The sequence below is a fragment of the Myxocyprinus asiaticus genome, chromosome 35, assembly GCF_019703515.2.
Source record: "Myxocyprinus asiaticus isolate MX2 ecotype Aquarium Trade chromosome 35, UBuf_Myxa_2, whole genome shotgun sequence".
In the NCBI taxonomy this organism is placed as follows: Eukaryota; Metazoa; Chordata; class Actinopteri; order Cypriniformes; family Catostomidae; genus Myxocyprinus; species Myxocyprinus asiaticus.
Genome location: NC_059378.1, coordinates 40,783,221 through 40,810,047, shown reverse-complemented (window position 1 = coordinate 40,810,047; position 26,827 = coordinate 40,783,221). Strand labels below are relative to the sequence as shown.

Genomic DNA, 26,827 nt, shown 5'->3' with positions numbered 1-26,827 from the left:
GGTTCAACTGATTTACCAAACCTTTTTGAATTATCAGGCTCACGAATCGTACTGGATCGTTTCTAGAGGAAAATGAAGTGAGAACCGTTTCGAGAATGTCTGAAACTAATGAGTGAGCTACTATCATTTTAGAGTGTGAGGGCGAAATCAGAAATGTTAACAAATAAAATGTACTGGAAATATGTTTACTTCGTCTTCATAAAATGAACTGGGACACACAAATAAACACCAATGTTAATAAAACTTAACAGAAACAGCATGGCTTCAGTGGGACCACGTGATATAAAAGAACCACTGAATCGTTTTTTAATAGGTTGTCAAATTGTTCAAACCGTTTCGCGGAAATGAGTCGGACTTCCCATCTCGTGTGTGTGATCGCCTCACCCCAGTATGTTAATTAGACTTCTCCGCCTGCTTTCCTGCTGGGGTTGCCCACATCATTAATTGATTGATCGGTCAGTGTGTGTGTGGAGTTCTCGGGTCTGCTCTCACTGCTCACCCAATCCGTCACAGCGCGGCTCATGCGGACAGCAGCACTACATTACAGCATCATTAGCAGTGCGATCTCCTGAGCCCGCTCTCAACACACACCATTACCAAATCCCTCAAGCCTCTCTCTACCTCTTTCTATTATACGTAAATGTCTGTCTCTCTCTGCGTTTCTCGTTGAACTCCGGGTAAGTTAAATTATGCTCTTTTCCTGACGTATATAAAATTTCAGTTGGTACGTACTGAGTACTTACGAGAGATGATCAAAATGTTTTCATATCACCTCGTTAAAGGAATTTCGGGCTCATACAAGTTAAGCTATTGACAGCATTTGTCTTCAATGTGGATTACCACAGAAAACATTTCCAACTTGCCCCTCAGTTTTTTTAAAGCAAAATTCGCGTTTAGAGTAGGATAATGGAAGTCAACTTATAAAAGCAAAATTGTGGAAGCACTTGAATTATTCAATAAAATCCAGTTTTAAATTCGAGCTTAAAGGTGCTGTAAGAGATTTTAGCCATTCTAACTTCCACGAGACTGAGCCGTTGATATAGCCACGCCTCCTCTTTCCAAAACACCGCACCAATACCGTTGAAACCGACACAAAGCACGTTCTCACAGTTGTCAAACACAACAGTAGCGAAATAGTGCCCTCAGTATTAATCAGAATATGGCATTAAGCCTCAATAATTTGCTGCAACGACAACACTATGAGAACTCGCAAAATGATTGACAGGCAGAAAGCGGCAGAGACCACAATAGTATCCATCTGCAGACCGCGGACACATTTTTGTTTGTTGTTTACAAAGTCTAGAGCTGTCACAGAGACCTGTGAGATATCTCAGGACACTTATTTCAGTGATATCTTTCAGGGAGTAAGAACATTTTTTGCATAACTTTCCATGAAGAAATCGCTTACAGGACCTTTAAAGCTGAAGTATGTCTTTTCTGCGCCACCAAACAAAACAGCTTTCTGAATATGGCCCCTGTCTGCCGGTGGTCAAACAAAGAGTCCCGCCCCCAACTCACACCATAGAGCGCAACGGTCTGGTTCCGAAAGTAAAAATCCCATTAATTTATCCCATAGATTAATTGATTTTCAATGATAACTTATAAACCTTTAACGATAAACCTACCGTGAGCTACGAGGTTGTTCATCGATGGTGTATACTTCCGTTGAAGACATCCGTCTGCATTATTTCAACTTCATTGTTTAACAATTGTGTCCGATAGCGGAATTCATGGTAAACAACTGAGACAAGTACATCAGAGAAAATTCCACCAATCAGAAAAACCGCGGCCAACGAAACCCGCAAAACGTGCCTCCAAGCGACTGCGCGCTCCCATGACGCACTGTGCATGACGTAATTAAACTACTTATATATTTGTACATATCGGGATATCTGCAATAAACATAAATATATTGTTTCTATACTTATAATCAACAACCTAAAATCAATAGTTTTATATATTCCCATCATTATTTATTCAATGATATCATTTGCAATGCCTCATGGGATTGTTGTTTGTGCCCTCATAAAAGACGGTAAGTGCACTCACGGTAAGTCTTGTATCTTTGTCTTTATGTCCAATTTTTTAATATTTGTTTGCGATGTTGTGAGTTTGTGATGTTGTGATTCACCTCAGAGCTGGTTGGTTTGGTTCATGGCTTACAACTCTTTTATAAAGGATTTTATAAAAAGTCTATGGAAGAAATGAATGGGGAAATTACTTCCGGAACCCAAATGGCTGAAAAAGTGGGCGGGCACTGTTGCGCTCTATTAGTTGAGTAACATTGTTGGGGCGTGTTTAAGCGGGCCGCTCAAAACAAACACAACAGCACAACGGAAACAGTGTTTACAGTTTTCGAGAAAATTAAACTATGAATGGCTTACTAATAGTTGTCTCTGTATATTAAGCTGGGATAAGAAACACAGAAAAAGTTACATACAGTACTTGAGCTTTAAAGCCCAAAGTATACTTCCGTCAGACATGAATGCTAGGCTTCTGTATACAGTATGCATGATGCAAATTTCGTCATAAGCCGAGAGCTCGAGCACTGAACACGAGTGCACTGATTTTTCGTACCGTGCATACTTTGCACACGCATTATGCGCATGCACTTGAAACTATTTGAACTAATTAGTGGGTCCACAAGGTGGCAGCACTTACATTTGAGCCATTGCTGTCATGAAGATGCGCTGGAAGAACATGTAATCACCGCTAAACAACAGGAGACGAATGTGGATGTGCACATAAACAGCGCGTGTGTGAGGAGGTCAAGAGATACCTGCATTCTGAAGGAATATAAAGACATCTTCATGGGTCTAAACTAGGGATGTCAATTTTCAGACATTTTCATAATCGATCATTGTGGAAATTAATGATGAATTAATCGATTAATCGTTAACGTTAATACCACAAAATGTACATTTGAGGCCCCTCATAATAATGGTGCACGTAGCCTAATTTTTAAATATAATTTAATTAATATGCTTAAGAAATGCAAGTATTTGTTGTTTAGTACGAATTGTTTAATTACTGTTAATAATAACTTATCACTATTTTATCGCTTAATATTAATATTTTATCACTATTTAATAACTTTTAATTAATAACATGTCAAACCCAAAGTATACTTTGAGCTTAAGTTGTCATCATACTTTTAGCTTAGCAGTGGGACTAGTTTTTTTTGTGTGGCATATTTTTTTCTGGTATCTGGTATTTTGTACCTAACATGCAGAAGTGGCAAGGCTAGAAAAGTAGTCCCGCCGCAAAAAGGACGATTCATAAAATTTTACAGCTGAAATAACACTATTTTGTACAAAATACAAGCTGTACATTTCTGCTTTTAAACCCTCCTGAATGTCTTGCCCCATAGACCTCTTGTCCATTACTGTAAGCACAATTTTTCAATCTTTCACTGGAATCGACAGCATGTCACACATAAATGTGAATGTTACCAAAGATTTTCGATAGGCCTTGGCATGTGAAATTAGGATAATTTCCTTAAACAACTTAAACTGACCCAGATAGCATGCACATTTTAATTGTCTTATATAATTTAAGGTTCATGAGGATTATGCTGAAGGTCACTGGGGTTACTTTACAATGCCTTTCAAATGAACCCGCATCACGTTCTATAGCAATTTCCCTTTTGTCTGCTCTCAGACTTCAACGCTATGTTTTTTTTTTCATCCACAGGCTATTCCTCCTTAGGCTATTTTCCCTTCTCCTTCATTTCACAGAGAGAATACGAAATTCCAGCGATCAGAAACATGAGATCAAACGAGGCCTCAGCTGAATTCACTGTCAGAATAAAACCATTTGTTCCTGAGGCTTTTACTCCGAAGGCCTCGTCCCTCGACCGTTTCCTCCTTCAAGTGTGTGTTTTATGTGGTTTAGGCTGTCGTTCCTCTGGGTAAATCTGCCACTGTCTATTTGAGAAAACATGGTGGTTTACTCTAGAACCTGTTCAGTATGTGTAATATGTGCGTTGAGTCCTCTTAAAGTAACTCACTCTCAACTGTTTGCAGTCCAGAGCCACAACTGCAAAACAATATTGAAAGAAAAGAAGGAAAACTATTTCTAATGTCATGTGATTGTCATGGAGTGATGCTCAACTAGTTTTCAAGTGGTCGACAAGTGTCATACAAATGAAAATACATTATCGGCACAAGATAAAAGACAGCATTTACATACTTCTATCAATAACTGCTTTCCGCTATCGGGCCGAACAGTACAGAGCACGGTGTGGAACATTTCCAGTAGCATTTCCACTTGAGCACAGTTCGGCACGGCACGATTGCAAACCGTTCTCGGCCTGGATTTCTCGGCACGGTTAGCTAACCGTGCTGGTGGCTTTAGTACGTGGCTACTCCCGATTGTCACTTTGCCAACACCAAGGTAACTCGGGCAGCTTGCAAAGTTCACTACGGTGAGGTTAATAAAATGTAATTAAAAAATATTGTATGTTTGGCTTATCTTCATGATTTTATAATGATGGTTTAACTAATACAGTACATACTTTTTCTATATGCCTTTTTCATCATGAAGGCAGATTACACTAGCTAGCTCATTAAAACATAATATAGCATTATATTACTCGTATAATAAAACTTTTTTAGCTAGTCTGAGAACTTTTACCTTTCTGTGTGTTTGTGTCCGATGGCATACACAACACCTCAAGAAATGATGGTAAACCCTTTTCCTCTTTGCTTTCTTAAAAAACATCCTAAAAACTGGAATATGCGATCATCCTCCATAGTGCATTTACTCCAATGTCTGTGCTGAAATGTGCTACTAAAACTGTTAAGACTGGACTGAAATAATCAGGGATTTTTAAAAAAAATAAATCTAATTTGTTAATGTGGAAATGTGGATGGTCATATGTTTCTGAATTAACCCATTTTTTCGGGCTTAATTTCAATACTCAAACATTTTTGGGCTGTGGAAGAAGTTTTGAGTTCTTAAATGTTTTCATAGTACAATAAACGTTAATTTTAAAATTAAGGAAAATTCAATATCTCATTTTTTGATCCCTTAAAAAAAAAAACCTATTTCAAAATCCTTCATGAAGACCCAGTGTGTAGAATGAAAAACCAATCACCACTGTTGTAGAAAAAACAACAATATTGTATTTCATTAAAAATGTACAAAAGATATCTACATGATCCATCTTTGTAAAAGGAGTCTGTGTACAACGGGACAGCCTACACATTTGTATTTTGACTTCAAAAGTCCAAGATAATCAGTTCTGTGGTTCGCTCAGATAGAGCCCGGTTCAGACATGAGAGTCATAGGGGGCTTTCACACTGGGCACGTTTGCTGCGGTCCGATTCCGAGTGCGATTGTTCCCGGTGCCCCCCGCAGCTTTGGTCTGGTTTCACACTCACTTGATTCTTTCGAACCCCGGCCCATTTGCGTTCATCTTACATCATCACAAACACGCATGGAGAACACAACGCGACTCATCATACTTCTTGTTTTTTTGTTATTTTGGTGCCATTATGCACAGCAGAGTGAACAACAACTGCGTATGTGTGCGCTTCATGGCATAACTCATCAGATGTCCAGGGGAAGGCGGCTTGCTGCTGCTCGCAAACGGTGTTTTTTAGGAGACAACTGATTGCAAGGAATTCATTTGCATCTTTGTTTACACTGCACGCTTACTCACACTCGTGTCCATGCTGAAGTTATCGCCACTGTCATCTCCTATTATACTCTATATATAGACAGCTTTCACATTATCAATTTTTCATGCGAACCGTGCTGTGTTTCGAACTAAACTGCCAGTGTGAAAGCACCCATAATCTCTTTAGTACATCTCTTTAGAGCGCTGTTATGTTCCTTTATGATCCGAAATCAATAATTTGGAGCTTTTCTTATGTCTGATAAAAACATGAATAGAAAGTACAATATTACATTTAATTTACAGAATATACAAAACCTCTTTGTATCCCTTGAAGAGGACAGAAAAGATAAAGTCCCGTTCTGCTAGTGTAATGTAATTCCTCCATATGCTTGTGCACACCGAGGCACACCTGTTTTCATTTTGTCACTTCAAAAGCTATATAAAAATACTGGACTGTCACTTTTCAAATTCTCTGTTTACATATGCACCGTACATACACTTGTCTAAGGCAAAGTATGGCTTCTTGAACAAACAAAAGCCAACAAAAGACACTACCAAAGTCTTAACTAATACTGTACAGAATAATACACTTTTTAAAAGGATTAAAAAAAATGTTTTATACAATATTCGGTTATATTGCGTTCAAAGTCACATAGGTCTCACTCTGTCTCTTTAAATATTACTTCCTGTTTTTCCTATGACATCAGATTGAGGAACTTGCTCTCCTCTGCGAGTGCGGTAAGCATGGAGCTCATGTCTCCGATGGCCATGTTGCCGATTCCAGCGGCCACCGGGGGCAATGTCACAGAGTTCCTGGGTGTGGTGAGGCGGGAGGAATTCTGGGAAAAGCTGCGGAGGAGGGTGGGACTTAAAGTTCCTGACATGAGGCTGGAGTGATCGCCGTCATCCAGCATGGCGTCAAAGTCAATCTGCAGATGCTCTGCTCCATTTGAATCCACCGTGCTGGAGACCTGATTTGATTCAGGGGAGCCTAATGCAGCCATGGCTACACTATCTGTCCCACACTGCACTGCGTCTTCCATTGCTAGACTGTTGGAATCAAACATACGAATCTTGCCAGTGTAGAACATGGTGTTGGTATCTGAGCTGTTAACACCCACATTGCCTGATTTTTTTGGTCTTGCCTCTGAGGTGTCATACGCTGGGCTAAAGTTGGATTGTGGGTAACCAAGTTGCTGCGTTGCAGTTGACATTGGCCCTGTGATTTGCCGGCTGTAAGGTTTGGGTTCTGTGGGCGGTCTTGGCTGTAGAAGCCCATGGTTTCTGTTCAGCATGGGATTCTGGGCTGGAATGCCATAGCCTTGCTGGTTGATGTTCATCTGGGAATAATTTTCCTGATTATTCTGAAAAGTAGCATGGTTTTGACTTGTCACTGGCTGATCTTTCACACTGTTATTCTGTTCGCTGACAGGCTGTACCATCAGCGTTTTACCAGATGGGCTCAGCAAACCTACACTGAGCCCTATCATGTTTCTGTGAGACAGGGGTTGGTTGGTGTTTCCACTTATGTCACTTGAAGAAGAGCCCTGATGGTACCCATGCAGAAAGTCAGCCTGTTGCAGTGATTGCGTTTGAGTTGGCCCGCAGGTCATTCTCTGGGAAATAAACTCGCTATTCCGTTGCACGTGATTCTGCTCGGCAGCATGAGCGAGGTTCTGACTCATTAGCCCAACTTGTTGGTTGGAGTTGAGGTTCTGAGAAGGGCTGAGGTTTTGTTTTTGTTGAATTGTACTGATGTTTCCCCGCCCAGTTCCCTGCTTGGTCTGACTATGAGTCAAATCTACTGTCCCTGAACTGACCTCGTTCCACTGCACTGGCATCTGGCTCTTGGTGGCATTGGGGGAACCTGGGAATGTCTGCTGAGAGCTTGGACTCATCTGACAGGATGCTGCTGTTTGTTGTGTTATGCAATTCATGTTGCCCTCCACCAAGGCCGGCCGTCTTTGGTAATGACACTGCTGTTGCTGTGGAGAGTCGAAGCCGTGAATGCCCTGCACACGGTATGCTGTCGCTGCATGTTGGGTGGAGCCTCCGTTCTGAGATGTGAGGTACTGAACAACATCATCTGGTAACATGATGGCATCATCAAGACCAGTGTTCATATTGTCCATGTCACTTGCCATGGTTTCCATCTTAACATTCTCTGAAATGCTAGGAGGCCGGGGTGGATACAGGTGGCAGTTTACGTTACCCTCATGTTGATGTAGGTTGACATGTCGGCTAGAGTAGGGGTTGACATTAGTCATGCTGTTGAAACGCTGCCCTTGATGGAGAGAATGGTGCTCTATGCCCACTCTTCGAACTGGGTCACTTGCTCTTCGTGTGATGTTGCCTGGTACCTCATGGGGCAAAACACTACCATTAGCATTGCTGGTGTCACTGCACCTCCTTGGAACTGTGGGGGGATGGACTGGGAACAAGGTAATTTCATGGGAGTCCCCAAACAAGGCCATGCGAGTCTTCAGGCTCATGCGGTCCATATTGGGTAGAGGGGTTGGTGGAGCACCCCCTGTGGCAGCAGCATACTTGGCTTTGAGTCTGTAGTGTTGGGCAGGAGTGAGACTGAGTAGGCTGGGGAGTCCTCCACATTGGCTGGCCTCACTGGATCTTCTGGATAGGTCTGTGGAGATGGGGTCGTAGGATCCGGCTGAGCTTATGTTGTTAAGGCGACCACCAGGTTGTGAGGTTTGGCTGGAACGCCGGCTGGAATAGCAGGGGGAGATACCGGAGGAACGTCGGCTGAGAGTGTAGGCCGAGCTCACTGTGCTAGCCAGGCTGTCCCGACGCTCTACCAGCTGACTCAGAACCGTAGTCTTACCGGGGCAAAGGTCACCCAGGCGTGGGCTGGAGATGGAGAGCCCTGGATCACAAAGTCTGCCAGAACTTTCCAACAAAGAACCTGTGACAGAGGAAGAATTTAGAAGAGCATATAGTAAAAAACAATTTTTTTTACCAAACTCACAAAAAACATACATAATGAGGACATTTTGGATTTTAGGAACTTATGAAACCGTGTCCTAACAAGCAATGAGCAAGTGGACATTTTGCTGATTGCTTGGTTGCTATTTTTGCAGCATTATGCTGTGTAGCCCCACCCACTGTGAAATCTCATTGGTCCACAATTCAGCTACACAAATTACTACATCAAACATCAAATGTGTTCTTCTTGGCTGTGATGGAATCACATCTTGAGCAGTTTTTCATTCAGTGTTGACAAACAAATTGCTTGTCATTGTACACTCAGGACACAGCATGACAGCGTCAGTGGTACACGAGGTATAATCATGGATTTGTTCGTTAGTTAACTCACTGGTACTGATGGGTGGTAGTTTGGTGCTGGGGGCAGGAGGAGCTGGGTTTGCCCAGAAGCACGAGTCCCTCACCGACTTCAGCTTTTCCTGCTTCAGGTGCGTGAGTCTGTGGGCAGAGCTTGCATTCTTGTGATGGTGGAGGCCCAACAATCCCGTGGAGACGGTAGAGTCCACGAGGGGCATGTCGTCCAGGGCACTCAGATCTCCCATGCTGCCCCCCCTGAGTCCCATCGGCTCTACTCCACCGTCATGGTAGCCGGCACTGCCAAGTGGTGATGGCTTGCTGCTACATGATGACTGACCACCAGGGCTGGACTGATACATCTGAGAGAGACCAATGGGAAGACAAGTCTGGTTACCCAAGAAGTGCCACCCAAATTATTGAAGCTCAATGGAGAGAATGAGCCAACAGAAGCATAATTCAGGCACAGCGACATGCAGGCAGCCCTTACAATCACTTCGCAAAGTGTAATTGTAAATAATGAGCATACCGAGTGGGGATGAGCATACTGAGCCTCCTTAACACACATCCAACGTCTATATCCTTCCCCTCGCGATCACCTCAGAAAGCTAGGTTAAATGCCTGACAAATCGTTATTTCCTATGGCAACATCTTTGTTCATTATGCATGTGTTCTGGCGTAAATACACAAAGGGGAAATCTCTCAACATAAAATATTTATTTTTTTGTCATTGTATTTATGTCATTTGAAGGTGCATCCACTGAATGAGGCAAATGTATTCTGTCCCCATGTGAACCGGGGAGTTGATCTTGATCACAGCTTGATCACTGGCACTATTTGTTCAGGACACAAAAACAGTCCCACTGATATAATATTAATCCAGTAATGGTTTTTATCCTGGAGTGAGGGGGTTGGGGGTGCGGGTGCGTTAGATCTCTATGATGTGGGGGATTGGAGTGGATTGTTGGGGTGGAATCCCATGGGAAATTAGAGCCCCACTGCATGTCAAAAAATCTCAGGCAATTACGAAATATACTATAGGGGTCCATGTGGCCATACCATATTCTCTTTAACACCCAAGCTAGCAGCTAAAAACGTACAATGCAAAGCTATACTATATCCTGAATTTGATTTTGCAGGCACGAGTGAGCTTTTTCTAATACAAAATCTGCACACAGAAATAAAGAAAAAAACGAAAGCGTAAAAAAAGAAGATAGCAGACTTATTTACAGTATGTGGTTGAGAAAGAATCATGACATGCTTTTTCATGCGTTGCATACATTTTACCATGCATGCATGGGCAGTTGACATGACATGTAATTTTACTGTCCTAAAAGAAAAATTTTATTTTATTATTTTTATAATTTGGCTGGATAGCAAAAACTTGATTTTGTCCATAAAATTACTGCATTTTCATTTTTTAGCAATGTTAAGTGAAAATTTTCACTGTAAATGTCCTTATCATGAACTGTGAAATACAAAAGCATATCAGAATCAATGTGTGGACAGAAAAAAATATTTATACAGTGTATACTGCCATTATCAAATTGTGTTCTATTTAAATAAATGACTGGTCATGTGTATTATAATTAAAAAATACTACACAATTTTTTCACCAATTATCGAGTCATATGGAGTGACTCGATTTCTAAATAGACAATCTGTTGGGAATCCTAGAAAATGTTGCTAATCAGAACCCCAACAGGAAGTAAAAAGATCTTTTCAAGCTAGCAAGTAAAGAGGGACAGTTTTATCTGCTACTGTTAGTTAAATTTGTAATGTTTATGTGGAACTACTTCCATGGTCATTTCCCATATACAAATACATACATTTTAAGCAAAAATCTTGCTTCAAAAAAATGTCCATGTCATTTGTATTTCAACTACCCATTGCATTGAAAAAAACTGTGGAAACAACTATTAAGACATTAGTACATGATTTCCGCGCTCACCTCAATAATGTCTGTCCTTACGGAAAATGTACGCAAGAGAAAAGGAAAAAGATAGCAGGAAGCACATGTAGAGTGAGCAGTTAAAGATGGACAGACCACTGAGGTCCGATACAGTGGCATGCTTTGTTAGTATGTTTCAATTACCATAAACTCTGATGGACAAAAAACATTTTCATGTATATTTAATTAGTAATAAATTATATATTTGAGACAGGGCCGTAACCACCATAGACACTGAGGGGGACATGTCCACCCCAATATTCTTAAGTTGTCTACTGATATGGGGTTTCTCCATGGTTCATTATTAAATTATTACAGTTGGTCCCCACCAATCCTGAATACATGGTTACATCCTTGATTTTAGAGTACATATTATAGCCTTACATATTTATAGCAATTATAGAATTGCACTATGAACTGTGGTCTGACACATTTCAGAATACAACATCATACGAACTCAAGCATGAGTAACTAGAAGCTCATGAATGCATTTACTTTTCAGCCTCACTAACGCTAAATGGGATCTTACCATAGACTTCTCAGTCTTTATTGACTTGACCTGCAGATAGTCCTCCATGCCTCTAGTTGTGCTGTTGGCTTCAAGTTTCTCCTCCACCGTGTGGACAGACAGCTTGGTTCCTGCCTCGTAATCGACATTTTCCTTGGGCTGGTGAGGTCGTGATGGCAGCTCACCGCGCTGTTTCTTGGTGACGTGCGCCTCAGGTCCGTGGACGGTTTTGACGTGTTTCCGTAGTGAGCTGGGATCAGTGTAGCGCTTCGTACAGCCGGGAATCTTACACACATAGGGTTTCTGCAGAGATAAATATCTCTCGGTTTCACATGACCCTCTAACAGTCAAATGTATGACTTTGAATTAAGAGTTTTATCTCTTCCTGTTAAGTTAGATTATCTTCAAATGGAGCTTTAGACAAATACACAATTAGATGAATAAATTACAGAGTGTGTCGGAGACATACTGATTGTGCGAATGCTAAGTGTCTGTGATGCATTGCTGTTTACTAATGAAGTTGCGACAAAATGATCTTTCTCTCTCCGTTAGCTCGTGATGGATCAGCCAAGAATGGAAATGGCGCCAGGCTTCATTTTCTATGTGCAATCTGCAGGTGGTCTCTCTCTCCATTGGGGATGCGCTTGATTCTCACTAATGTATCGTGGGTTGCCATACTCATTAGCTTCACAGCTCATTATTCACACACACACTTAAAGTGTACACACTTGTGTGCAAAGCTTGTTAACGGGACAGCGTTGGGCGTCCAGGAGCAATCACGACACATGATGAGGGAGTATGCAAACAGACCTAATTTTGGCCTAAATTTGTAACCGTATGCTGAAAATGGCACATTTACACAGCATTAGGCAGTTAGCAGTTCCTTAATGCAATGGTGAAGTAGATTATCTGATCGTCCATATGAAGAAAATCTACAAACATGAAACTCCCACGTGAAGTGACGTTAACTAATCTAATTGCGTTGAATTCTCTCAGTTCAATATTTCACCTAAAAATGACAATTCTGCAGTCCTCTAGTCACCCTATCACCTGTCTACACCAGATGCGACCGATGTCGTGTTGAAGCAAATGTTCTAAAAAGGCGACGTGCAAAAACAGACGTCAGAAATAGAACGGGGTGTCAGTAAACTGACAGTGACGCGATGGTCGCATCCAGTGGTGATGGCATCATTAATTACAATGGGAGCGATTTGCTTTTCACCTCATGTAGACAGGGTGTAATGTTGCTCCACCAAAGACTTTGGAAGCCATTTGATAGCTTTGTGCGAACAACAAACCGAAATCTATGTCGTCATTAAACATGATGTTCCAAATCTCATTCGCTAATAATACCTTTTCAGCTAATAAAGATTTAGGTTTGGGTCTTTTTCTCACAAAAAGCTATGATATCAGAAGACTTGGAATATAGGGCAAGAGTCATATGAACTTCTTTTATTGTCCTTTTTGGAGCTCGACAGCCCGTAGTCACCATTTACTTTTGATGTATTGATGAATAGCAAGCATTCTGCTCAACTCCTTTTGTGGTCCACAGAAATAAAAAATCATGCATGCATCAAGTAACTTCTCATTTTAGGATCAATTTTGGGCCTTAAAGTGCATTTGTAATTGTTTAAATACATACAGCTGACACATACAGGTGAGTTTGTTTCTTTACCTCATTGGAGTGTGTGCGGTTCTGGTGTTTGGCTCGATCCGAGGCGTTTGAGAAGGCCTTATTGCATCCCTCATGTTCACACACGTATGGTTTCTCTCCGGTGTGTGAACGCAAGTGTGTCTTCAGATTCTCCAGACGTGAGTATGCTTTTGAGCAGCCCTCAAACTGAAATGCATTCACACAATCATAAACCTCAGATAGAATAAACTAGAGTTTGCCCAGTGCAAATAATCTCTGGCGTTATTCATTTTAAAACTCCATTCATCAGGATCAAATCAAAGCAAAGAAGTAAGTGTGTTTGTGTGTGTGTATAGTTGTGTTTAGCATGCTCGACTCACAGTGCATTTGTGCGGTTTCTCCCCCGTGTGTCTGCGCATGTGCACCACCAGCATGTACTGTGCTTTAAACGGCTTCTGCTCACGTGAGCACTCATCCCAGCGGCACACGAACTCCTTCTTCTCCCCATGGATGTGTTCGTTATTGATGTGCTGCAAACACACAAACACAACAGTGTTCATTTCATTCTGCTAGCGTGTCTTTAGGTGTCTCAGCTCTGACCTGCCTTTGTAATGTCAGCAGCATGTTTAAACTGTAATTGGTCATGGTAAAAACATGGCACAATTGCCTTCATTTGGATGCAAGGCTACATTTGTCAAGTGCTTGAGAAAATAAAGCAATTTTAGCTTCTGAGGAGCCATTTGCCTATACGGCAGTTGAAGAGCAACGCTATCCATCACGTCCGTTTGCGTTCTCGCCGTCTGTCAGACGAGAATAAGATGATGTGATGGTACGTGATTGTGAAAGAGTGTGTGTTTTTAAAACTGTCTCTGTTGATAGACAAGAACTCTTAGATCTGAGAGTCACAAATCTGGAATTGCTAACAACGAATGAGAGTGATTAACAGAGACCCAGAGCTGCGTATGTATAATAGTCTCGCTCTCTCTGCTTCACTAGTCAGGTGGAATGCCACAGAAAGTTGTCACTCCACACAGGACAAATGCATGATTAAAAGATTAAATTAGGTTAATTAAAAAAAGCTAAAATAAAATTTCTAAATTTCTAAACTTTCTGTCTATAACATAAGATAAAATGGGACTCAAATTTCAAGCATGGACTACGGATATATATACAGTGATCAGCCACAACGTTAAAACCAATGACAGGTGAAGTGAATAACATCGATTATGTCGTTACAATGGCACCTGTCAAGGGGTGGGAAATATTAGGCAGCAAGTGAACAGTCAGTTCTTGAATTTCATGTGTTGGAAGCAGGAAAAATGGGCAAGCGTAAGGATCTGAGCGACTTTGACAAGGGCCAAATTGTGATGGCTAGACGACTGGGTCAGAGCATCTCTAAAACGGCAGGTCTTATGGGGTTTTCCCTGTATGCAGTGGTTAGTACCTAGCAAAAGTGGTACAAGGAAGGACAACCGGTGAACCGACGACAGGATCATGGTTCGCCCAAGGCTCATTGATGTGCGTGGGGAGCGAAGGCTAACCCGTCTGGTCCGATCCCACAGAAGAGCTACTGTAGCACAAATTGCTGAAAAACGTAATGCTGGCCATGATAGAAAGGTGTCAGAACACACAGTGCATCGCAGCTTGCTGCGTATGGGGCTGCGTTGCCGCAGACCGGTCAGAGTGCCCATGATGACCCCGGTCCACAGCTGAAAGCATCTACAATGGGCACGTGAGCATCAGAACCGGACCATGGAGCAATGGAAGAAGGTGGCCTGGTCTGATGAATCATGTTTTCTTTTAGATCATGTGGACGGCCAGGTGCATGTGCATTGTTTACCTGGGGAAGAGATGGCAGCAGGATGCACTATGGGAAGAAGGCAGGCCGGTGGAGGCAGTGTGATGCTCTGGGCAATGTTCTTCTGGGAAACCATGAGTCCTGGCATTCATGTAGATGTTACTTTGACATGTACCAACTACCTAAAGATTGTTGCAGACCATGTACAGTGGCCTCTTCCAGCAAGATAATGCATCCTGCCACACTGCACACATTGTTCAGGAATGGTTTGAGGAACATGATGAAGAGTTCAAGGTGTTGACTTGGCCTCAAAATTCTCTAGATCTCAATCCGATTGAGCATCTATGGGATGTGCTGGACCAACAAGTCCGATCCATGGAGGCCCCACCTTGCAACTTACAGGACTTAAAGGATCTGCTGCTAATGTTTTGGTGCCAGATACCACAGGACACCTTCAGAGGTCTTGCGGAGTCTATGCCTCGATGGGTCAGAGCTGTTTTGACGGCAGGAGGGGGACCTACATGATATTAGCCAGATGGTTTCAATGTTGTGGCTGATCAGTGTGTATATATATATATATATATATATATATATATATATATATATACACACACTGAACTGTATGGGATTATAAGTGAGCAGGAAACCGCGCACCCTGAGGCCGCGTTCATTGTGACCGGGGACTTTAATAAAGCCAGTTTAAAATCAGTCGCACCAAAATATCACCAGCACATTAGTTTCAACACACGAGGGGACCGGGTTTTGGATCATTGCTACTCTCCGTTCCGGGATGGCTACAAATCCCTCCCCCGCCCACCATTTGGCAAATCGGACCACTCTTCCATTCTGCTTCTGCCCGCTTACAGGCAGAAATTGAAACAGGAAGCACCCACCCTCAGAACGATCCAGTTCTGGTCGGACCAATCAGATTCTATGCTACGAGACTGTTTTGATCACACGGACTGGGAGATGTTCCGGTCCGCCTCTGATGACGACATCGAGCTTTACGCTGATAGCGTAATGTGTTTCATCAGAACGTGCGTAGAGGAAGTGATTCCAACCAGAACTGTACGAATCTATCTGAATCAGAAGCCATGGATCAATAGCGATGTTTGCGCTGCACTTAATGTGCGGACCTCTGCTTTTAATTCCGGGAACGCGGAGGAGCATAAACAAGCCAGTTATGCCCTCCGAAAACCTATCAAAACAGCAAAACGCCAGTACAGGAGCAAGACTGAAGGACAGTTTAACACCACCAACTCTAGAAGCATGTGGCAGGGAATTAACATCATCACGGACTTTAAAGGGAATAAAAACTCCGCCATGAACACCGCTGCCTCTCTACCGGATGAGCTAAATACTTTTTATGCTCGTTTCGAGGGAAATAACACCGCCCTCGCGGAGAGAGCTCTCGCGGCTGAAGCTACAGAGGTTAGTTCACTCTCCGTCTCTGTAGCGGATGTAACCCGATCCTTCCGATGGGTGAATATCCGCAAAGCCGCGGGCCCAGACGGCATTCCGGGCCGCGTCATCAGAGCGTGCGCGAACCAGCTGGCTGGTGTTTTTACGGACATTTTCAACCCTTCCCTCTCTTTGTCTGTAGTCCCCACATGCTTTAAAACATCCATCATTGTGCCTGTTCCAAAACAATCAAAAATAACTTGTTTAAATGACTGGCGTCCTGTTGCTCTGACCCCCATCATCAGCAAATGCTTTGAGAGACTAATCAGAGATTACATCTGCTCTGTATTGCCACTCTCTCTTGACCCGCTGCAGTTTGCTTACCGCAACAACCGCTCCACTGATGATGCCATTGCATCTACAATACACACTGCTCTCTCCCACCTGGAAAAAAAGAACACTTATGTGAGAATGTTGTTTGTAGACTACAGCTCAGCATTCAACACCATAGTGCCCTCCAAGCTATATGAGAAACTCCGGGCTCTGGGCTTAAACAGCTCGCTGTGCAGTTGGATCCTGGACTTCCTGTCAAGCAGATGCCAGGTGGTTAGAATAGGCAGCAACATCTCCTCATCACTGATCCTCAACACTGGAGCCCCACAGGGCTGTGTTCTCAGCCCACTACTGTATTCCTTGTACACACATGACTGTGTGGCAACACATAGCTCCAATGCCATCATTAAGTTTGCTGATGACACGACGGTGGTAGGTCTGATCACTGACAATGATGAAACAGCCTACAGAGAGGAGGTGCACACTCTGACACACTGGTGTCAGGAGCACAACCTCTCCCTCAACGTCAGTAAGACAAAGGAACTTGTGGTGGACTTCAGAAGAAAAGACAGAGAACACAGTCCCATCACCATCAATGGAGCACCAGTGGAGAGAGTCAGCAGCTTCAAGTTCCTGGGTGTCCACATCACTGAGGAACTCACATGGTCCATCCACACTGAAGTCGTTGTGAAGAAGGCTCATCAGCGCCTCTTCTTCCTGAGACGGCTGAGGAAGTTTGGAATGAACCGCCACATCCTCACACGGTTCTACACCTGCACTGTGGAGAGCATCCTGACTGGCTGTATCTCCGCCTGGTACGGCAATAGCACCGCCCACAACCGCAAAGCACTGCAAAGGGTGGTGCAAACTGCCAAACACATCATCGGAGGTGAGCTTCCCTCCCTCCAAGAAATATATACAAGGCGGTGTGTGAAAAAAGCTCGGAGGATCATCAGAGACGCCAGCCACCCGAGCCATGGGCTGTTCTCACTGCTACCATCAGGTAGGCGGTATCGCAACATCAGGACCCGCACCAGCCGACTCCATGATAGCTTCTTCCCCCAAGCAATCAGACTTCTGAACTCTTGATCTCCCACAATCAAAATACATCAGCACTGGACTTTATTACTCTTTTATCTCACACCGGACTGTCATAAATTATATTACTATTATTATATTATGTCTCTCTTAACAACTGACTATCAACCGACAGCCTGAATGTCAATACAGTACAATACTGTACATTCTATATATATATATATACTTTTTTTTTTTTTTTTAATATATTTTAATTTGTAATTTTATTGAATAATGTGTATCTATATAGTAAAAAACAAAAACAAAAACAGCATATTGTATACTGTACAGTGTATGTTATTATTTGTATATTGTTGAGTGTAATTATGTGTATAACAGATGTTTAAATTGTGTTGTGTTAATTTGATGTTATTGTAAATTGGTATATGTCTCATCACTGTCACGACTGCTATGTTGATCGGAACTGCACCCAAGAATTTCACACACCATTGCACTTGTGTATATGGCTGTGTGACAATAAAGTGATTTGATTTGATTTGATATATATATATATAATTAATAAAAATATTCAATTAATAAAGTGAAAATAAAATATTTCCATTTATAACATCAGATAAAACAGGCCTCCAGTTTCAGGCATGGACTATGGATATATCTAAACAAAATCAATTAAAAGATTAAATTAGGTCAATAAAAACAAAACAAAAATAAAATCTTTTTATCAATAACATAAGATAAAATGGGCCACAATGTAGTACTGTAGTACTTTCATACTGTAGTGCTGACAATTTGTTGATATTACACCAGTTTACCTTTAAAAGTGCTGTTTTTTACCACCATGTGTAAATGTAATAATTGTATTTACCATGAATTAGATTCATGATCAAATAATAAATGATTACATGTCTTTAATGTGTATTTTTCCATATCTATTTTCCTGGATTGTTACTCTTTGGTATTATAAATCTGCTCAATTCCACATGGACAATTCAGATCATCTGGATGCTGTGCCCTTCGGGTCACAGGTCAAGCCTTTATGGAGAAGTCAAAGGTCTTGACTTTGTGCCGCTCGGCTGCCCAGGTCAAAACTGAGTCGGTATATTTAGGTTTAGTAGCCTCAGTCTCAGATGACATGCCTGCGGACCGTTCATCAACCATCTGATGCATGCAGTACACCAAAAATTAACTTTCTCAAAACAAGCTCCAATCTGATTGGTTGATTTTATGCCATTTCTACTGTAGAAGTCAGGGTGCACAGGTTTATATTGGTCCAACCAGGAACAAAGTTGTGCAATGAAAGCTTTTGACAAAGAACTTGTCACTAGGTTTGGTAAATCTTTGAAAGATATTCAGGAGTGTTGTTCAAGACACTTAACAGCAAGTGAACTAAATATGCATATTCAGCCATTCTGGTCATATCCAATTTAAAATGTACTGTACCTGCACCTAAACATCACTTACAAATGCAAACTGTTGTTGGTCACTTTACATGTCAATCTAAAGAGGCGATTCTTGGCCAGAATAACCTGCAAACTGGACCAGATTTTGGGCTCTATTTTCGTGAGTGCACAAAGTGCAGCATAACCCGCTTCAACCGTGTGCAACGTCTTATCCAATTTTCGTGAGAGCGCTAATTCTAAGTGCAATTTTTGTGCCAGCGCAAAGTGCAAATGGCCATAGGTGGGAGTGTTTGCACCACTGTGGGTGTATTGTATGTTAATGAAGTGGTGCAAAGTGCAATTTGCTATTTTCCTAAGAATTTGGTCATTGCGCTAAGACGTTTCAATACCACCTCTTAACTCAAAGTCTAAAATCAGTTCCTGCATTTGCAGTTTGGAGATTCCACCAGCAGGTGGTAATAAAGTGAATGCCCAAACTCTTTAAATATAGTGGAACATCAAATGAAGTCCCTGACAATCACTGTCGTAGCCGTTTTGAGAAGAAAAATAATTGTGATGAAATGATTGTGTTAAACTATCTAAAGTTCATGGCTTATTTTTCAGTTATTATCATTATGTTTATATTTATAATTGTATTTACATTCCCTATAATTTAAAGGAGCATACATTTCAACTTCTGATGAGAATTGCATTTTCCATTCATATAAAAAGAGCGTGTGTCACTGTCACAGAAATATGCCTGGCATTCATCAAGGATGCAGTTAATGCACGAAAGAACATAAGTCCGTATTTCTATTATTTTCATTCATTGCATACACTCCATTTACACTACCAGCTGCTTATTAATGTGCTGTCTTTGTTAAATCTTTGGTGCTTGATGGAATGGACTATATAATAGGATGCAGATTCTGGAATAACCGGAAAAGAACCTCAGAATTAAACTGAACTCGGCCCAGCCTTTTGTGTGTTGCGTGGCTGATTTTACCAAACCAACTTGCGCCTCCACTTAGCGCATGCTTGGACGAAAATACCAAAACTTCATGGCCATGCCCATTGACTTTGCACTTATGACTTAAGAAATTGCCTTGTGCATTACGCTTGCGCTCTTAAAATAGTGCCCTTAATGTTGATAGTCAACACTCTAGTACAGTTTCCCGAACAGTTCCCCTGTCTGCAATTGGTCCACCAAACAGATAGTGCCACACACAGACGACAAACGATATTAGTTGATTGGCATCAGTATTTCATGCTTTTATAAAGTAGCTATAGAAGTTTTGTGTCGTCATCTTTCCTTTACATTAGCGTCACACTGCAAAACACACACTCGGTACGTTTACATGCGCAGTTATAATCGAGTTACAGCGGGTTTTGTGTAGTCGAGCCACCATCTTCATCTCTCTGTCCAAGTATACAGTACATGACACAATGTGTAAGCGAATATATTTAAATACACGTTGCGTTTCACCACAGACTTTCAGAGCAAGTGCACAACACCGAGGCCGATTGTGGTCCGCTGGGTGAAGCCGAGCTACAATCGCATAATCTAGGTCTATTAGTCAAACTTCGAAAAAAAAAAAAGAAGAAAAAAAAAGATATGATTTTAGGTTTAGATGACATTTTAAAAAGATGAATTGTTGCTGCAGTCCGAATTAAACTGAACTTTAAAACTGCACGTAAATGTGCTGAGCACTGGTGTTTAGACCATCTGAAACCATCACCTGTGTTTTACCCTCATCCACCTTCTGTTAGCAGATCCCATAACTGCCCTGTTACCTCTCACACACACTTACATGCACCAGCTGCTCTTGTGTGTCGTACTCTTTGCTGCAGCCCTCCCAGTGGCAGTTTGTCTCGTACACAACCTCTGCTTCCTGTTTGCAGTCGTCCAGGTCTTCCTTCAGGTCCAGTGCACCGCCCAGATGATCCTGATGGGAAACAGCAGCGTTACAGCATAAACACTTTTCAGCGTTTAAAATAATTAATAGTTTGTTAATAAAAATGAACAGACCCGGTCAAACGCATTTATTATTTATTTTCCAAAATACATCAAAAATGAGTCATAAAGACAATGATTGAAATCACCTCTTTTATGATGTTTTCAATTTTCAGATTAAAATTGATTCTGATAATGTTTTTGTTAGCTTAATTTTCTGGGACGCGTCATAAACGGTTCAACCTCATGCGACCCCGCGTCCACACATGTGGACGTTGTATTTTATATTTTATATCTGTCAGTAAAGGGTTAAACTTTTGCCATACAGAATCATGTGACCAAACAACATGCCAAATAACTACATTTGGTTAGAAACCTAAATACGTTTTTAGATTAAAACCTGTTTGAGTCAAAAGATTAGTCTCTAGTTTCATCCAATATGCCATTTTTCAAATTTGAGCGATTTATGGTTAAACACAATGACCACATTCGTGGACTGTATGTTCAGTTTCAGTTAAAATATCCTATATTCACTGTGCATTATCACATTGAGAATTTATGGATGCATCCAAAAACTGGAAAATGTTGCTTTCAGAGGCTTTATATGGAGTTAGGATGAAAATAAGGTGCATTTCAAACTGTTCTGTGACCAGTGCAGACAGACAGCACACTGGAGGTTAAGTCATTCACTAAATAGGGAGCATCCTATAGCTCTATATGCAGCTAAGTGCATTCAATCCAAACTTCCTATTTAAAGTTCAGTTTCAGGCTGCAGATGATGTTTGGATCACTCAACATGTTTGACAGACATGTGACAATGATAATCAGTACATAGATTCAGAATTTATAATGTGTCATTTTATTTTAACATGGTTGACAGTGATTGGATGATGCTGGACATTACTTTAAATCAGAATTAATTATGCTAATTTCTGATGTACTGTCTGTAACATCTCAAAAACATGAATTACCAACACTCCTGAAAACATCATAAACAATTTGATGAAAAAAAAAAATATCTGACTTTCTTTAGCTTGGTATTTTTTTTACATTTCACAACTTAGTCCCGCTGTCCACATATGTGGACATATATGTTTAGGAAAACTATTTGGTTTAAAAAAAATAAAAAATAAAATGTTAAGCATGTTTCTTAGGAGCTACTAGTTACTAATCAAATAGGGGAATGGAAAATGTACACAGCAGACATGCAGGGGTCTCAAGAGGTTAAGCATAAACCAATTGACACAAGTACATTTTGGACCATTACCCTGATTTTGTGCTGCATGTAAACACATAACCAGCATTCTTACAAGCTTATCCAATGTGCCAACTTTTTTTACTATGACGTGCAAACTCGCATGATATGTTAGGAAAATATGACTTTTCACTTGATGGTTTAACTACTTTACATTTTTAGTGTCAAAACTTTGGTTGAAATGTGTGAATTTCTGAGAACTTAGTCAATGTCTTATTTGTTTGACCCTGATACATCTTTGAGTAGTCTTCCCAACACTGGTGGATATTATATTATTAACTCGGCCAGAATCAGAGTATTAAACATTCATTGTGTGCTTGTAGGGACGTGTGTGGTGTTTTTAGAACGACTGGACCGCTGCACTGCTGTGGGAAACATAGTCATTCAGTGTAACACACACACACACACACACACACTTGGCGCATGCTGACTGCAGCATGTTTATCTCAGTGCTGTGAGCTATCTTCATCAATTGTGTTGGCCCCTAGACGACGGCCGCTGCGTTATTCCCCATGCATCAAAACCAACCGGCCTCACCGCCAAGAGCAGCCACAGATTTGTCAAAAGATGAGCAGCTCACGAGAGAGAGAGTGTGGAAAAAACACTCTCAGGTGACAATAACGGCCAGCCAATATTTCATTAAAATGAAGTGCTCTGGCACAGTTTACATGGCCGCGGGAGGAACGAGCAGACGTATGTAAAGCTCTTATCAGCTGGAGTTTTTCTTGCGGTGTGCGTGTGAAGAACGGGGTCAGGGGACTGCCGCTGCCCCCGGGGGCCTGCAGGCCCGTCATTGATCAGTGTGGAGCGTTTCGGAAAAGTAAAATCCACTGGTTTTTCAGAATAACATGATGCACGGACACACAAGCTCTGCTCCAAAAACCTAGTGAGCTGCCTTGCTGTCTACATAGCCAGCTGCCATCTTAGGCAGCATCCTAACTGAAATGAAACCTTGTGACTGATTGACAAGTGACTAGTTTTGGAACAGAGCCACTGGGTGATTCCCCCAATTCCCATTACATTAATGCAAGAAAAAGGTGGTCATTATAATATCCTTATTAGTGCAGCATAAATATATATATATATATATATATATATATATATATATATATATATATATATATATATATATATATATTATTTAAATTAAATGTGTAAATTAAAGTATTTATACATCATAGTAGTACTCCTTTGGTACTATATTTTATATTTCACTGATCTTATTTAAGAAAATCATTGTAGAACAGCAACAATTTTTATTGTAATTCAGTAAAAACCTGAGTGTGTTACAGTAATGAGAATAATCATTGAAAACAATGGGAATAATAAAAGTAAAACATTTGGACACGTTACGTTAATAAGAATAATAATTGAAAACAATGGGAATAGTAAAAGTGAAACATCTGGACACGTTACGTTAATCAGAATAATAACTGAAAACAATGGGAATAGTAAAAGTGAAACATCCGGACATGTTACGTTAATAAGAATAATCAATGAAAACAATGGGAATAGTGAAAGTGAAACATCTAGACACATTAGGTAAATGAGAATAAACATTGAAAACAATGGGAATAATAAAAGTGAAACATCCTAACATGTTACGTTAATAAGAATAATCATTGAAAACAATGGGAATAGTAAAAGTAAAACATCTGGATGCATTACTGTAATGAGAATCATCATTGAAAACAATGGGAATAATAAAAGTGAAACACCAAATGTGTTACGGTAATGACAATCATCATTGAAAACAATGGGAATAATAAAAGTAAAACATCCGGACACGTTACGGTAATGAGAATCATCATTGAAAACAATGGGACTAGTAAAAGTAAACATTCGGACATGTTATGGTAATGAGAATCATCAGTGAAAACAATGGGAATAGTAAAAGTAAACATCCGGACATGTTACGGTAATGAGAATCATCAGTGAAAACAATGGGAATAGTAAAAGTAAAATATCTGTATGCATAACTGTAATGAGAATCATCATTGAAAACAATGGGAATAGTAAAAGTAAAACATCTGGACGCATTACTGTAATGAGAATCATCATTGAAAACAATAGGAATAATAAAAGTGAAACACCAAATGTGTTATGGTAATGAGAATCAGCATTGAAAACAATGGGAATAGTAAAAGTGAAACATCCAAACGTGTTATGGTAATAAGAATCATCACTGAAATCAGTGGGAATAGTAATGGTGAAACATTCAAACATGTTACCGTAATGAGAATCATCATTGAAAATAATGGGAATAATAAAAGTGAAACATTCAAACGTTACGGTAATGAGAATAATAATTGAAAACAATGGGAATAATAAAGGTGAAACATTCAGACACATTACGGCAATGAGAATCATCACTGAAAACAATGGGAATAGTAAAAGTAAAATCCGGACTCATTACGGTAATGAGAATTGGGTGGGTAAATGTGCTTTAGTGTCCTAAAAGCAATGCCACAATGCAAAAAAGCTTGATGGTCTTAAATGTAGGATTCATTTTCTTTAAGCAAAATATAATTTAATATTTTTTTCGTATTGATATGGAGTTAGATATGGCCAGGACACTTTTCTTGACAAGTTTCATGAGAATGTTGTAATGGTCTTACCGGAGAGCATGGCGACGCTGGTCGTGGCTCATCCAACTCAGTCTTGACCTTTGACCTCTTGTTGTTTAGGGGGTTCATGGTGCTGCTTACCGCGGAGTCGCCACTCGTGTTCTAAAGAGTGAAAGAAAAGAGAATGAGAGAGAAATAGACATCCACTGGGAACAATAAATCCCTACAGCCCGCCGCAAACTGATTAAACAATTCAGACTTTTTCTAACAAAGCCACAGTGAAAATTATCTACAGTGAGGACTTTGAATACATGTGACATTTGAACAGAGCGTTAAGCAACTCCCCCCTCCTCCGATGCTCAGCTCGGCTCGAGAGTGCTGACATAGTCAATGTGTGGTTTGGAAATGCTGTGTGGTTCTGTTCATTTAAACGTGACAATGGCACACCACAGAGAAATCTGGTTTTGATCAGAAGAGGTCTGACCTGGTGTCAGATGGTTTAGTCGAGGGTTTTATGTCTGACACAAGTTACATACAAAACTCTTAAGGCTCAAAATGCATGTGGAGCTTTAATCGTCTGGTCTCATGCCATACTAACCGTCTTTGTGCCAATGTTCTGTTAATGTGTGTAGTTCAGTTACATGGTCTGTAGGTGTTTGTACACATGTTTGCAGTTGGATTTTTTGATGTGTGTTGATGTGTTTGTGTGTGTTAGTATAGTTAAGTGTGTCGATGTGTTGGCGTGTTTGGTGTTGCATTTGGTTGTGTTGGTATGTTCTGTTTGATTGTGATGGTGATTTTTTTGGTGTTGTGATTAGTTGTATTGGTGTGCTGTGTTTGTTTTGTTTGGTTTTGTCAATGTGTTTATGTTTGGTTGTGTTGGTATGTTCTGTTTGATTGTGTTGGTGTGTTGGCGTTCTGTTTGTGTTAGTGATGTTTTTGGTGTTGTGTTTGGTTGTGTTGGTGTGTTGTATTTGGTATTGTGTTTGTTTTTGTCAGTGTGTTTATGTTTGGTTATGTTGTGTTTGATTGTGTTGGCGTTGTGTTTGATTGTGTTGGTGATGTTTTTGGTGTTGTGTTTGGTGTTGTTTGGTTTTGTCAGTGTTTATATTTGGTTGTGTTGGTGTGTTGTGTTTGGTGTTGTGTTTGATTGTCTTGGTGTGTTGTGTTTGGTGTTGCGTTGGTGTTCTGTTCCCTATCTGTCACTCACTCGACGTTGTGTCAATGTAGTGACACTAGGGGTCACTCTTGGGAGCCCGAGACACCTCTGGTCTTTGATAAAAGGCCAATGAAAATTGGCGAGTGGTATTTGCATGCCACTCCCCCGGACATACAGGTATAAAAGGAGATGGTATGCAACCACTCATTTAGATTTTCTCTTTGGAGCCGAACGGTCATGCTCATTGAGCTGAATTCCCACGACTGTTCATTCACGTCTGCTGGATCTGACGGCGCATTTCAGTGGCTTCTCCCCCCTCTGCACTGGTGCACTGCAGAGAATGCCCCTGGGAGCTTCGGCAGAAATAAAAGTATATTTCTCTAAAAGAGTATATGTCTCTAAAAGAGCGGCACACACAGAACGTCTTTTTAAAGACGCATCTTTCTAAAGATGCTTTTCCGATTGTGTGTTATTCCTGGTTGCGCTCGTTATCTCTCGCCTTCTGACTGTCACGATCACTGTCTTTCGTGTCTGGGCACTGCTCACGCGGAGACAGCATTCGTGGATGGTCATATTCTCATTGCGAGAATATGTCCATGGCAACGTTGCGGTCGCAGCTCGCCTTTGTAAGAAAGCAAGCCACCCCAGAGGCTCCCCGCCTCGGTCCTTTTACCCATGGGTATGAGGCCAGCGCGGCTAGCACCGGGGGCGATTTGGGGACCCCAATGGGACCACCTCTGCCGTGTATCCCCCCACGGACCTCCCATTCTCCAGCACGCTCGTCTGCCCCGATCTGGCTTCTGGATGAGTCCGCCGGCTCGTCTCACGGCGAGTTCGACCTCTTATTCGGAGCCCGCGAAAGTGATGAGCTCTCAAGCGCAGCATCGGAGAGCGGGCTCGTCCAGTCGGAAGCCTCAGCTGGGCTCCTCCCTTC

General features: G+C 41.2%; 1 protein-coding gene across 2 annotated transcripts in view; it reads right to left on the bottom strand.

Annotated features, from left to right (window-relative positions):
- Positions 1-5,160: 5,160 nt before the first annotated feature.
- The window catches only part of LOC127426536 (zinc finger protein GLI2-like), a 139,008-nt gene continuing 117,341 nt past the window's right edge, over positions 5,161-26,827 (bottom strand). For both annotated transcript variants that reach the window (XM_051673404.1, XM_051673405.1), the window contains 7 exons: positions 24,786-24,896; positions 20,770-20,904; positions 13,390-13,539; positions 13,052-13,216; positions 11,398-11,679; positions 8,955-9,279; positions 5,161-8,543 (listed from right to left, as the gene is read on the bottom strand). In XM_051673404.1, the coding sequence (XP_051529364.1) occupies positions 6,319-8,543; positions 8,955-9,279; positions 11,398-11,679; positions 13,052-13,216; positions 13,390-13,539; positions 20,770-20,904; positions 24,786-24,896 (3,393 nt within the window). In that variant the 3' untranslated portion in view covers positions 5,161-6,318. The remainder of the gene's footprint in view (positions 8,544-8,954; positions 9,280-11,397; positions 11,680-13,051; positions 13,217-13,389; positions 13,540-20,769; positions 20,905-24,785; positions 24,897-26,827) is intronic.